This window comes from Marmota marmota, unplaced genomic scaffold (assembly GCF_001458135.2).
Source record: "Marmota marmota marmota unplaced genomic scaffold, marMar, whole genome shotgun sequence".
In the NCBI taxonomy this organism is placed as follows: domain Eukaryota; kingdom Metazoa; phylum Chordata; class Mammalia; order Rodentia; family Sciuridae; genus Marmota; species Marmota marmota.
Window position 1 is genome coordinate 8,947,854 of NW_025999998.1, and position 13,077 is coordinate 8,960,930.

The 13,077-nt window shown below is 37.7% G+C and overlaps 1 protein-coding gene across 8 annotated transcripts in view; it reads right to left on the reverse strand.

Annotated features, from left to right (window-relative positions):
- The window catches only part of Smarca2 (SWI/SNF related, matrix associated, actin dependent regulator of chromatin, subfamily a, member 2), a 171,675-nt gene that overhangs the window by 112,488 nt on the left and 46,110 nt on the right, over positions 1-13,077 (reverse strand). For all 8 annotated transcript variants that reach the window (XM_015492887.2, XM_015492884.2, XM_015492889.2 and 5 more), the window contains 3 exons: positions 11,559-11,732; positions 9,960-10,133; positions 7,183-7,353 (listed from right to left, as the gene is read on the reverse strand). In XM_015492887.2, coding sequence (XP_015348373.1) covers positions 7,183-7,353; positions 9,960-10,133; positions 11,559-11,732 — 519 coding nt within the window. The remainder of the gene's footprint in view (positions 1-7,182; positions 7,354-9,959; positions 10,134-11,558; positions 11,733-13,077) is intronic.

A 13,077-nucleotide genomic window follows, 5' to 3' on the forward strand; every position in this document is an offset into this window, starting at 1 on the left:
GCTTGAAACACCATAAATGAATAAAAGCGAAACTATTCTGAAGGATACTTTCCTATGAATATACTACGGACTAGCCAGCATTATCTAAAAACTGCTTCATAATCGGGCCCTTTCAGTATGTACAGTCCCCTAAACTATATTTAAAAATTGTATTAGGTATCAAATGCAAAGGCAAAGCACTATTAGATTTAAGCCTCCTGGTTCTGAAATTAGGCAACCTAAGCGTGAATCCCAGCCCTGGATTAAGTACAAGAAACCTTCACTGTGATCCTGAGCAAATCTGCTTCTCTGTGTGTCTTGGTTCCCTCTTGTGTGAAATAGGGATGGTAAGCGTCTCAGGGTTGCTGCAGGGCCAGATCACTGTTTCAACATGCACAATCCAACGTTCTACATAAAATATGCCAGAAGTGTCCACCTCTACAACATAACCAAGCCAGAGCAGTGTGAGGCTATTCTTTCATGTCCATAATTAAGAGTGTCTCTAGCATTGTCTAAAAACTGTCTCACAGGACTACAGGTTTGGGGCTTCTATTTGTTTTGCTTACTGAGGGATTCTCACACCTTGAAGAGCTGCGCTTAGCACCTAAAAGCCATTAAATAAATAGTGGGGGAATGCAGGAATGAACAAAAGCACCAAGAACAGCACCTTCTACTTTGATTATACTCACTCAATAATTATTATTGTAATCAGTCACCAATATATTTGCAAGTCACAAAATAGTTAAGAATACACACATACACACACACACAATTTGTCATTGGAGTTCTGTGTGACCTCTCTCATATATGCCCTGTCCTTAGACCCACTTTTGCCACATTGTTTTAAGAGGCAGAAGCCAAGTAGTGCTCTACTCCATGATGCCCTTTCTCCCATGATGTTTTGGGTTCTGGCTTGGTAAGGGTCTCTGGTTGGTGTGCTTTCATAAATCCATGTTCTCACGTTAAACCAAATTTTCATCTCAAAATAAAAAGAACAAGCAAAACTAAGCCAAAATCCTCCCCTATTTAAATTTCTATCCAAGAGATTATGACTGGTGCTACTATGTGAGCTAACTTTGGATACTCTCCAAGCCCTTGGTGAAGTGGCCTAACACTACTGCAGCAGCAGCTATAGCATCTCCTGCCACCTGACAGATTTTCAGAGTTATCTGCAGCATGAAATCATAAACACAGGCTCTTAATATTGCTGGCTGACACCCGGGCTTACATTCATTGACTAAAAAATACCAAAACAAATACTGTAATTCATTCATTAATCAAGCTTGCACTGGCTTCTTCCTGTCTACAAAAAGTTGAGAACTAATTATGCTTTTGTAGGGAGGGAAGAGTCTACTTAACCTAGTCATACCAAGAGATGGAATGATACAAATTACTCTTAACTGGAGATAACTTGTTAGTAAAAATCATTCAAACTAAAGACGATTTGAGTTCCCAACTTCCAAGGTCAGTGTCAATTCCCATCCTCCACTTAGGAATGTTGGCGAACAAAGCTATGGTCAGGCTACTCATCTTCTACACAGAAGGTGTATAAAATAATGAGCAATGGGACTGCAGAGGGAAAGAAATCCCTAACTATGAAAATCCTGTGTAAGCTGAACTCAAGAAGAGGACTTCGGTGGGGCACTTTATTTAGTTTACCACAGCACAGGGGCTACAAAGAGCCTCATTTTGTAAAGAAACACTTTTATGTCGAATATTTTACAATCTATTATAAAGTGAATGCATTTTATTCCCCAGCAGGTATTGTTACAATATGCTGAAACAACATTCCAACGTGCTGGCATCTTAAGGACTCATTCTGCTTCGCTGGAAACCTAAGCTTTAGGAACCACTTGGGTTACTTTTACTGTCATTTAAGCAGTGCTGTGAGCATTAAGATAGGTTATCAGGCAATAAAAAAATGCCCAGGAATATCAAATTAACAGGCATTTGCACATTACCTGGGTTGTATCTTAAAGACAAAACCAATTGGAACATTCTGATTCCACTAACTGGTCAATCCAGTTAAACAGGACTTTGATCCAAACTTCTGGTTTCACCTATTTGACATTAAACTACTCACATAAATCTAATCATTGTAGCACTGTGTCTACCTACTCTTTTACTAGGCCTTATACCCAAATGGGCAGAACTGCTTACAACCTTTCTTTCACTTAGGAGAATTTTACAGGTAAAAGCTGCAATAAACTGTACAGTCTTTGGAGAAATGGAAGACAAATTTAAGAATTCAGAAGAATCAGGAAATAACTTAAATTTAAAACAAAAGCCTCACCAACATCACTATTTTTGTATTTGATGCTTTTTTCACTATAAATTATGACAACAGGCTTTTCTGATTTTTTTTAACCTATCTACAAAGGTTGCAAAAAGATATTTCCTATCACTACATTGACCAATACAGCGTGTCAGGACAGTTCTCCCTCCAAGGAAACAGTTCTGAGCTTTACTTATAATAGCAATCAATGAGAGAGAGAGAGAGAGAGAGAGAGAGAGAGAGAAGAACAAAGCAACTTAGAAAAAAAAATAATGTAAGAGAAAAAAAAAATATAAGAGATCTGTGGCACAGTGAAACCCCATGGGTTTTCTGAGCACATGCCAATTTGTATCTCAGGTTTTCAAGAAATGTCACAAATAAATAACAAAAACAGTTCTGCTAGTATACATCCCATTGAAAGATGTGGAAAGGAGAATTTCATATTTATATTTGGCTTGATGTCAAATAGCTCTGGAAGCAAAACCTCTGAAAAGGCTAGACTGCTAAGCAGTAACAGGGGTGCCCTCTAGCATAAGCTTTTGACCAGGTTAGGCAAAAACATATCCTAAGGCACTGCGAGAAATACCTCATTACCACCAGGAGCCATTCTAAATTAGAGCCTATGTAATTAGAAAATTCTCTCTGTAGAAGTTCAGGAGCCCAGTGGTAAGCAGAGTCCACCAAAAATAACAAATCCTCATTTTTCTTCTGCATGCACCAAGAGTCAAAGAATTTATCACTGTCCTAAAAGACATCCTTACATTAATAACCAATTGATCCTCAAGTACAAAAATATGATGACCATTTATATAGTCAACATTACAAAAAATAGGCAGTCAATGGACAAAAAAGTATTTCATTTTCAAAAACCTACAACCACATTTCAACTACATGATCACTCTTTTATATCACAGAATCCTTGGTACAAACTAATATTTACTGAGCACTTAATATGTACCAGGAAGAATTCTAAATGCTTTATATAAACTTTCCCATGTAAACCTCACAACAAATCTGTGGGGTAAATAACTTCCTATCACCCTCTTAACAGACCAAGAGATTGAAGTACTGTGTAATACATCCTTTAATAAAATATTCTAAAAGGGAAAATTAATATGCATATTTTTCTTATACAGTTATGAATTTACATGATTCAGGGAGTACTCATCCAATTTACTCATAAGGCCATGTTCAGTCCTATTTCCATATACCTGGTGGCTTTATCTAGCTCCTTCTTTCTTATCCTGTCATCACCCTGTGGATATTAGAGAATAACGATGGCAGAGATCAGAGACCTTAAGGTCATGTTAAATGCACATAACAGCACCTTCTTCCTAAAACACTGCAGAGACTGGTTCCACATAATTTTATATTTTAATACTTAAAAATTCTTCTTCTTCCGACCCTTACGTAGATGCATATAGTTGACTTCTTTTTCTTCCATTTCAAAGGCAATAATGAAAGACCAGGCTGAGAATGAGAAGTTTCAAAAATGATTTATAAATATATACTACACATAAATGCCCCTAATGGTGAGAAGAGAAAATTAAACAAGGTCATGAGAGGTTAAAGAAAACCCATCCCTTTATTCAAGAGTGACAGTAAACAAAAAGACAAAGGCCTTCTGTTACGTTGGGCTTTTTTATTTTCTCTTAAAGAAAAACCACATACTAGTTTACCACTGAAGGTAAAAAACAATCCTTTTCCAATTAAATTTCAAGGTCAACCGTATTCATCTTCAATGGCAAGTTTTTTTTTTTTTTTTTTTTTTATAGTTGTCTATTTTTGGGGTCCTTCAAGTGCTGTGACCAGCGCAGGGCTATTACATCTCTGAGTAATGTAGATTTTCTCAAAACAAAGGTGTACTGATGCCTTTTTAATTTTAAAAAACATGGATCGGCAGAGAATAATATTAAATGCTCTCAGAAAAGGCTGAAAGGGAGAGCTCAGAATTTCTAAGCTTATGGATGCAAAAGTTTCCTCCATCAGAGGAGCTGGAACAAGCAGCTCTCAATCATTCCCTCTATTGGAGGGTAGAAGAACTACAGATAATACAAAGTGCTAAATAATGTGCTTTTGAAAGCACCCTTTTCCTTTTTTATTTATTTATTTATTTATTTACTTACTTACTTACTTACTTACTTACTTATTTAATTTTTAGTTGTAGATGGACACAATACCTTTATTTTATTTGTTTATTTTTATGTGGTTCCAAGGATCAAACTCCATGCCTCACGCATGCTAGTAAAGTGTTCTACCACTGCGCCACAACCCCAGTCCCCCTTTTTCTTTTTTCTGCACTTGAATAAAGGTGCATCTGGAATTGGTAACACACTTTGAACTAAGTCGTAAACCCCTGTCAAAGAGACAGAGTACTGGACGGGCTAGGAGGAATCTGGTTCTTTCCTTCCTTTTTTATCCCATTTCTGGCAAGATAGTCCAGGAGGGAAACACAGCCCCTTCTCCATGGTCCTGCTAAGGGCCTAGTGCTGATATGCTAGGTGTCCTGAGCACATGATGGGGAAGAGGCTGATGTCAAAGTAAAATTCCTCTACATTTACCATGTGAAATGACCAACAGGAGAAGCTCAGAGATCTCCACAAGGCAGGCTATCATTACTTTGATACCTATTATTTATTTGTCTGCTAGAAGAGCAGGGCCCACCTCTAATTTGACTATGAGTTTCCCTTCACAGCATTTAACCACAGTTTATAATTATATATTTGGGTGAAAGCTTGATTAATGTCTGTCTGCACTGCTTTTCTCTTTAGCATACAACCTAAGCTCATAGCAAGTATTCAGTTAATAGTTGTTGAGTGAAAATATAACACAGAAAGAACAAGTGATATTAATAAACCTGAGGGCAAGAATTTGGAAGGAGAGAGTGCCATGCTACAAATTCTGTAGAGTAAGCTGTGCTATGAGAAATATTGTAACAAATCCCCACTCTGCACACATCAACACAAAAACATCAGCAGCATCAATGACAGTCAACTATCTTTCTTTCTTTGTCCATGATGATAAGACTACCAAATACCATGGCAGGAAACTGTTACTTATAAACCAGGAGCTCAAATCCAGGCCATTAGCTTTCATTTCTTCACCAGAAATATAGGACATGAACTTGAACACCAAAAACACCAATGATAGTGACAACCTCGGCAAGACACACCCCTAGATTAGGAATAAACAAAAACGGGGTCCACTCATAGAATTGTATCTGGTTTGCCTGTGTTCCTTTCACTAACTCTGACATTGTCTTTTTAAGTCAGAAATTTGGGAGCTAGAATTCTGCAAAGTCTATGATGCTGCATTGACAAGAAAATGAGGTATTCCTCTCCAACAAAATGTCTAAATCCAAGCCCTGAGTCATCCCTCGTTCGTCTTCACAATAAGGTAAGCTATCTTACACTAAGGAAATCAGGGTTGAGAAGGCACCGTCTCAATCATTTATTCCTCCTCCTTAATTATGAAACAGGTATGAGAATTCAGGAGCCATGAAATTAATTATTTTTTGAAAAACATTTTGTTCAATTATTCAGTGTAGAGAATAAATGATTAAGTGCTACCAACCCTCAATCTTCACAATTCTGAAGAAGACTTTCTGTTGATGTTTGTACCTGGTATAATCAGAATTTATCATGAAAACAAAATACAGTAGTCCCTCGGTATCCATGGGGGATCTGTTCCCAGACTCCTGTGGACACCAACCTCTGAGGATGCTCAAGTTTCTTGTATAAAATGAAAGAGCACTTGCATGTAACCTAAACACATCCTCCTGCATACTTTAAATCTTCTCTGGATCACAGATGCCTACACAATGTGTTATGTAAGTCACTGTTAAACTATATTGTTTATGAAATAGTGACAAGAAAAAAGTCTGTTTACTTTTAATACACACAAAATTTTTAAGAATATTTTTTATCCTAAGCTGTGCACAGTGGCGCACACCTGTAATCCCAGTGGCTTCGGAGGCTGAGGCAGGAGGATCACGAGTTCAAAGCCAGCCTTAATTAAAGCGAGGCACAAAGCAACTCAGTGAGACCCTGTCTCTAAATAAAATACAAAATGAGGCTGGGGATGTATCTCAGTGGTCGAGTGCCCCTGAGTACAGTCCCTGGTACCCCTTTCCCCCAAAAAAATATTTTTGACCCTAGATTGGTCAAGTTCGTGGATGTATATTCACAGACACAGAAGGCTGATCATCAGCCAAGAACTAGCTAGATTACTGGACTATCTGAATTTTAAAGAAATCTGCATTCAGAGGCCTACACTCAGCAAGTCACTTCTGAATTGAGATATAATAGCTGAAGAACAGAGATACGAAATATTACCCTTCATTTCTCATCATAATTAGGTTATATTTTACATAGGACTATTTTTTTCCCTCTAACTACCTAAAACCCTTATCTGCACACTTATCTCACTGCAGCATCAGGGCAGCAGAACTGAATGAGCAATTTTGTCATCACTATCTGTCCAAATAGGCTGAAATTTGTTCCAAAAAAAAAATCCTAAAAGCTACCTCGTACATCTTCCTTCGGCTTATTTCAATCTGTATATTGCATTATTCTTAATTTTCATTCCAGTTTCTTAACTCAGCAGTCTCCTGCCACACTGCCATTAAACTTAAGCAAACACTTATCTGTATGTTTTTATTCTTCCTGCCAGTTGTGTGGTACTCAATTTAAAATATTATACTGTATTAAACAATGAAAATAGAGACTATTACTTTGGTGGAGTACATCCTGTCCTTCATACCCTTATCTCCAATACCTGGTCTGTTCCCATACCAATTTATGCAGTTGTTGGCATTCAATAATCCAAACCTTCCATTAGTGTAGGAAGTGGTGCTTAATAAAGAGCAATACTCAAGCTCATCCCTGCCGGAAGAGCAGAGGCTCAGCCATCAACACTAGAACACCTACCTTCTTCTTCCTCCTCCTCTTCTTCTTCTCTTTGGCAGCTTGTGCTTGTTTATGCTCCCAAACCAGGTTGGTCAGATTGGCCACATATTCATCTGTCTGCTGCAAAAGGTAAGCTAAGCGCCGGTCTTTCTTTTGATCAATCAGTTTCCTATAGCCCTCTTCATCTTCAGCCTATAAGCAAAGGAGAGAGTGATGACAGCACCCTACACATTTTCTGACAACTGCATTTTAGGTTCTTCTCTGCTACTGACCCTCTGAACTTTGGTGGTAAGTGGAACAAACCGGATGAGCCAGGTTTCACAAGCCATCACAAAGGGCCTGGGACCAGGCAAACATACAGATGTACAACACCTGTGTCTGGGGACCCTGGGGTTCATAGCAAAGTCAGGGCACAAAGCCCCACTGTGTGTGTGAGTGTGGTGCTATCAGCACTTTGAGTCGGTGCTTTGTTCTTCTGTTTCCTTAACTGCACAAAAATAATTAAAATTTGACAATTCCCTTCTGAAATCTATTTTTACTTCATATTTCAGAAAATCTTAAGTATAATAAAAACTGGATAGAATGGTACAATCTCTTATATAACTAACAGCAAGCAACAAAAATTAATGGGTGGCAACTCCTGTTCGATTGCTACCCTTCCTTCCTTTTACCCCAAACTGATTGTTTTGAAGCCAGTTCCAGACATAAGATCCTTTCATTCATAAACACTTCAGTAAGTTAAGCAATCAAATAGGCTTTTAACAAATAATTTCTTAGAAACAACTAAGTATAAGAAACATTGTGGATAATAGGAAAGGTCAAACTTTGAGAATTCTTTTTTGTCAGAGACCTGCATTGCTGAGATGACTGGAGACAAGTCATTTAGCACCTGAAGTCTGATACTGCTGAGCGATAAAACAGATACAATGATTTCCACTTCCACCTCCCATTAAGCAACATTATGAGGTTAAACAGAATAAAACTCTGATGTACTCTGAGCCACTTAGAGAGAAATCTTTTTTATACAACCCAATTAAAGGACACTCCAAAATATTTTCCTCATGTGATGCCTAAATAAAAGAAGCAAGCTGCAAAATCTTTAAGAGGCAACTGCATCACAGAAAAACTCGTGTCTTCAGTGCGAGGATGTCACTCCAGCATTTGCCCGAGTGACAGCAGCTTCATCACTCAGTCTGGCGGCTGTCTGCCCCATGAATGAGCGTGAACCTCAAATGCTATTATAACTCTAATTGCTTTTGGTTATGGTTGATCTCACTTGAAGAAAGAGTGATAAAAAACTTCAGTTTCTCTATTATCTGTATATTCCATCATTTAATTGCAAAAATTAATGATTTGCAAATGCCTAATCATTAGTGTCAAACCAATCTGTTACTGAAGTTCTAATATAGTTTCACTTCAGTTGAATCAGACAAATTTGACTGCTGACTGCTCCAATTACTATAAAATGGACTCCCTAGCTAGTGAGAAATCTCTTGGACAGTCCCCTCCCTCCCAAAAACAGAGAGGGAGGCAGGATAAGGCAGTAAGATTTAGGAACACCTGGAACCTTTTAAAAACATAGTGTCTACTTTATGGAATCTAAGAACAATTAATGAAAATAAAACACAGACTGTAATACCAGCAAGGAAGACAGTGTCACTCAGAATTTCCCAGGTACATAACTATGGGCTGAAAGTTTCTCTTCACCCACTCAGGCATTATGCCCCAGACAGTTCTGCAGGTCTCCTATCATCAGGACCGACTGCTTACACTTTTCTAAAATCTAGAGTGTGCTTTGTCCAATTTCAGAAATAAATAGCCAATAAAACCAAATACTCCAACAATATAAAGCTATCCCTTATAGATCCACTAAAAACTAACAGTGCAAATGTAGTGATCCATGAATAGCTCTTGAGAATAACACAGCTGCCACAAAAAAGCAACATCTCAAAATTAACTTAAAAATCACTTTTTACACTGTTATCAGAATAATTTCTGATTAGCACCAAGAGGCTCCAAAACCAGGACCTTCTTAGATTCAAAGATAAGACCTAATAAGCTATTCATTAAAAAAAAACTTGATCACATCAGTTACACATTCACATTTTTTTCTGCAATTTGTATTTGGGGTAAAAATGGGAGTTCATAACTCACTTGAATCAAATGTATGAAAGATGATATGTCATGAGCTTTGTAATGTTTTGAACAACCAATAAAAAAAGGCAAAAAATTCAGTCATTTTTAGTATATTCAGACAGTTGTGCAACCACCATTACTAACAAGTCCAGAACATTTTCATCACTCAAAAAAAAAAAAAAAACTTGATCATTCATACAGGTAACTTAGTGGTAGAGTGCTTGCCTAGCATGCACAACCTGGGTTTGATCCTCCAATAGCGTGCACGTGTACGTACACACACACACACACATACACACAGACAAAAGGACTTGGCCGTTCATCTCAGAGAAGTGACGTTTTTAGAAGAAACTCATTTATAATTCTTCCAGATCTAATTATCAAACTCCAGTAAAACACCGTCCCTGTCTTTATGTAAGTGAGAAGCTACAGTCTGTACAGCAATGGTACAACACCACATTCATCAAGTTTGGCCCTAGATCTATGGCATAGATCTTTGTATAAGAAAGAGAAGACACTCATAGTCCATCCTCCAGAAATTCAAAGAAACTTTTTAACATGTTTGATAAGCAGCTTTCATTTCTCCTGCCTTATTTCATATTCTCAGTGCAGAGAGATGTGAACCGAGCATCCGGCTGGGCTCCTGCAGGGGGCCCCCTTACCATCAGTCTCCGCATTCTCTCCTTTTCGATCCGCTCTGTCTCCTTCTTCTGCTCCCTTTCAGTGTTGGCATGCCAAGTTGCCACTGCTTTGGAAAGCTTCTGGATCTTCCCAGCCACAGATCGATGGTATTCCTTAAAATCTTTTGCATGTTGCAAAATACTGTTCAGGTATTCCTAAAGGATTCACAAGGGGGAGAAAAGGATGATTAAGATGCATTTCCCAACATCAAGGTATCAACTTAGTCCAAGACTCTCAATGTACACATAACACAACTCAGACTAGAATCTATTTTGGGACAGGTGCCCTGGCCTCTGCAAGTGAGGGACAGGCTATGGGCCAGTGGGAAAACGCACCTCTCCATGGCTGTGTTATTGCATATCTGTAGAAGAAAAGCCAACTCCATCTCTGGGGTGTGGCTGCTTCAACATGGGAAGATCCAGGACTAAAGAGACTGGCAATGACAAATTTAAAGCATATCGCTCCTGCACTCTAAAATAAACCTGAGGTACCTGGTATTTCCAGTGAAAAATCACGTTACAAAATTAATGTTTCCTCTGCTCTAACTTAAATATCTTAGAACGGTGATATAAAATATGTTTATATGAAGTGAAAATGGCACAAATTTGTAGTCATTTTTTTAAATAGAGGAGGGAAAATGTATACCCTATTTATACTAAAATTCAATATTTTTTAAAAGGAAACTAAGTCACTTAATTAAGCACAAGAAAAAAAACAAAATGTAAAAGATTATAAAAACAAAATTAAATCCTATATCAAACTATTTCAAAATATTCCCTACAAAGGAATATTTTAAAATATCTGCCCCTGTGAAACCTTCTACTGGGCCATCAAAAAGCCCAGGATCCCATATTTATACTTGTAATAAAAATAACTTTTTGCTCAATTCTTTCCTTTTCCAAGTTGCTTTTTCCAAGGATTTTGTTCTGGGAAACCCACCTATGCCTACCTGTTAGGCAGCTTTCCATGAAACCATGACTATGATACCTGTTATCGACTAAATGTATGATGTGTTTGCGGGGCCCCACCCCCCAACTCATATGCTGGAATCCTGCAATGTGATGGTATTAGAAGTGGGGCCCCCATGAATGGAATTAGTGCCCTTGTAAAGGAATCCGGAGAGCTTGCTTGCTCTCTTCCTGCCATATGAGGACACGTGAAGTCTGCACTTTGCAAACCACAAGAGGGTCCTCACCAGAAACTGACTTATGCTGGCATGCTGACCTTGGCCTTCCAGCATCAAGAACTTTGAGTAGTAAATTCCTGTTGTTTCTAATCTACCTGGTTTCTGGTATTTTATTATAGTAGTCTCAACCAACAATATTTGACTGCAATTCAAGAAAGCTAGGTCCTAAACTTCATTCTGCTGCTGACCAAGTATGTGATCTCGGGCAGGTCACCCATTTATCTCTTGGCCTAAGTATTCTGATGTATAAAAATGATGTCGCTGAACTATGTAAACTCCAAGAGGCCTTTCTATTTTTGTGATTCTCCCACCACCTGAAAGGGACATATCTGCAGTCATTTTGACCCTGTCCAATGACCCCATCAGACACCAGGTAAAGCCCAGTTCTAAGGACCTGGTGTTTCTGTCGGCGCTTCCTCTCCTGCTCGATCTTCTGCTGCTTCTCCAGCTTCTCAGTCATGCGGGCTTCTCGCAGAGTCTGGCGCTTGCTCCGTTTGTATGCTTTGGAGTTGAGAGCCGTCTCCAGGGTGGTGTCCCTGCGCATGCAGGCCACCACCTCCTGTCTCAGCTGTCAAGAGGAGAGCTGTTAGACAGTCTCGGGAACAGAAGCTGGATTCCTGAGCCCTGACCTTCTCTCTTTTCCATTTAATGGAACAGAACTACTTAAAGTTTCTCAGTCACGGTTAGCCTAAACTAAATGAAGGAACTAAAAACATGTCAGATTCACATGGTATTTTCCAGGATGGTATGAATTTTCTTTCCAAATAATTCAGATAAAAAACAATTATAGTAATGTAATAGTAAAAAGGGAAAAATATGGATGTTGTCCTGACTTTAAATTAATTCATTCTCTTTAATTACTCTCATGATGTTATTTAGTTAATAAGCTTTAAATTTTTTACTTTGTTTTAAATGTCATGCTAAGATTCTTGTGTGTTTAAAGATTACCCTTAATGATGATTTGAAAAAAGAATAAAAGAGGTGCTTTCTATTCATGTCATAAGGTAGCAGTAGGTACTCAAATAATATGAATTCATAACCTAAAATAAATGATGCAAAATACCTGTTTTGCTTTCCTCACACTCAAAAATAATATTCTTTGCAATATATTTAAATTTTATATTATATCATGAGCTTACTGTAGGTGATCATATTGCATGCTATATGGCAGCAGGAGAAGGGGACTTGGGAGCACACATTACAATACTCATTCAATTGAATCTGAAATCAGCATCAATTGCAGTTAATGTAATTGGGAAACTTTATAGGTGACAGATTTTTCAATACTATCAAACAAAACTCAGATACCAGTAAGAGTCCAGCACAATGAAGCTCTTTTGAATCTAAGCTTATTCCTGAAAATAAATTTAGCTAATATTCATTTAACAAAATTTTATCACTTTCATTAGTTCATATTATGAAGTCACCTATAATAAAGAAATAAATGGAACTTGGAGGATTTTCTTTTTTTTTTTAATTTAAACTAAATTCAAATCAATTGCCAAGTAGCATCCAGCCACTGATGCCTTTCTGTAATGACAACCTATAAGTCAAATGTACATCCAAGTTCACATGATAACAGCACAGGAAGTAGCCTAAGGATTTTAGTCACATCCTCCAACAGACCAAATCATGCAATTCAATACTTTCAAACTATATTTATTTATTAATAATTCATTTTTCACGCCCTGGCCTTCAATAAAACAAACCCATCTAACTAGTAATGAAAAGCTCTTTATCCTCTTTGACTTTATCTGGCAATCTGTAGATGGGGAGACCTGCACCTTTGGGGTCAGCATGGCAAAACTCATCAAAGTAAAAATTAGTTCCACCTCATTTCACAAGTCTCCTACTGATTTCGAAATCAGAAAATAGATCATTATGCTAGTTTTTTGTTTTTTTTTTTTTTTAAA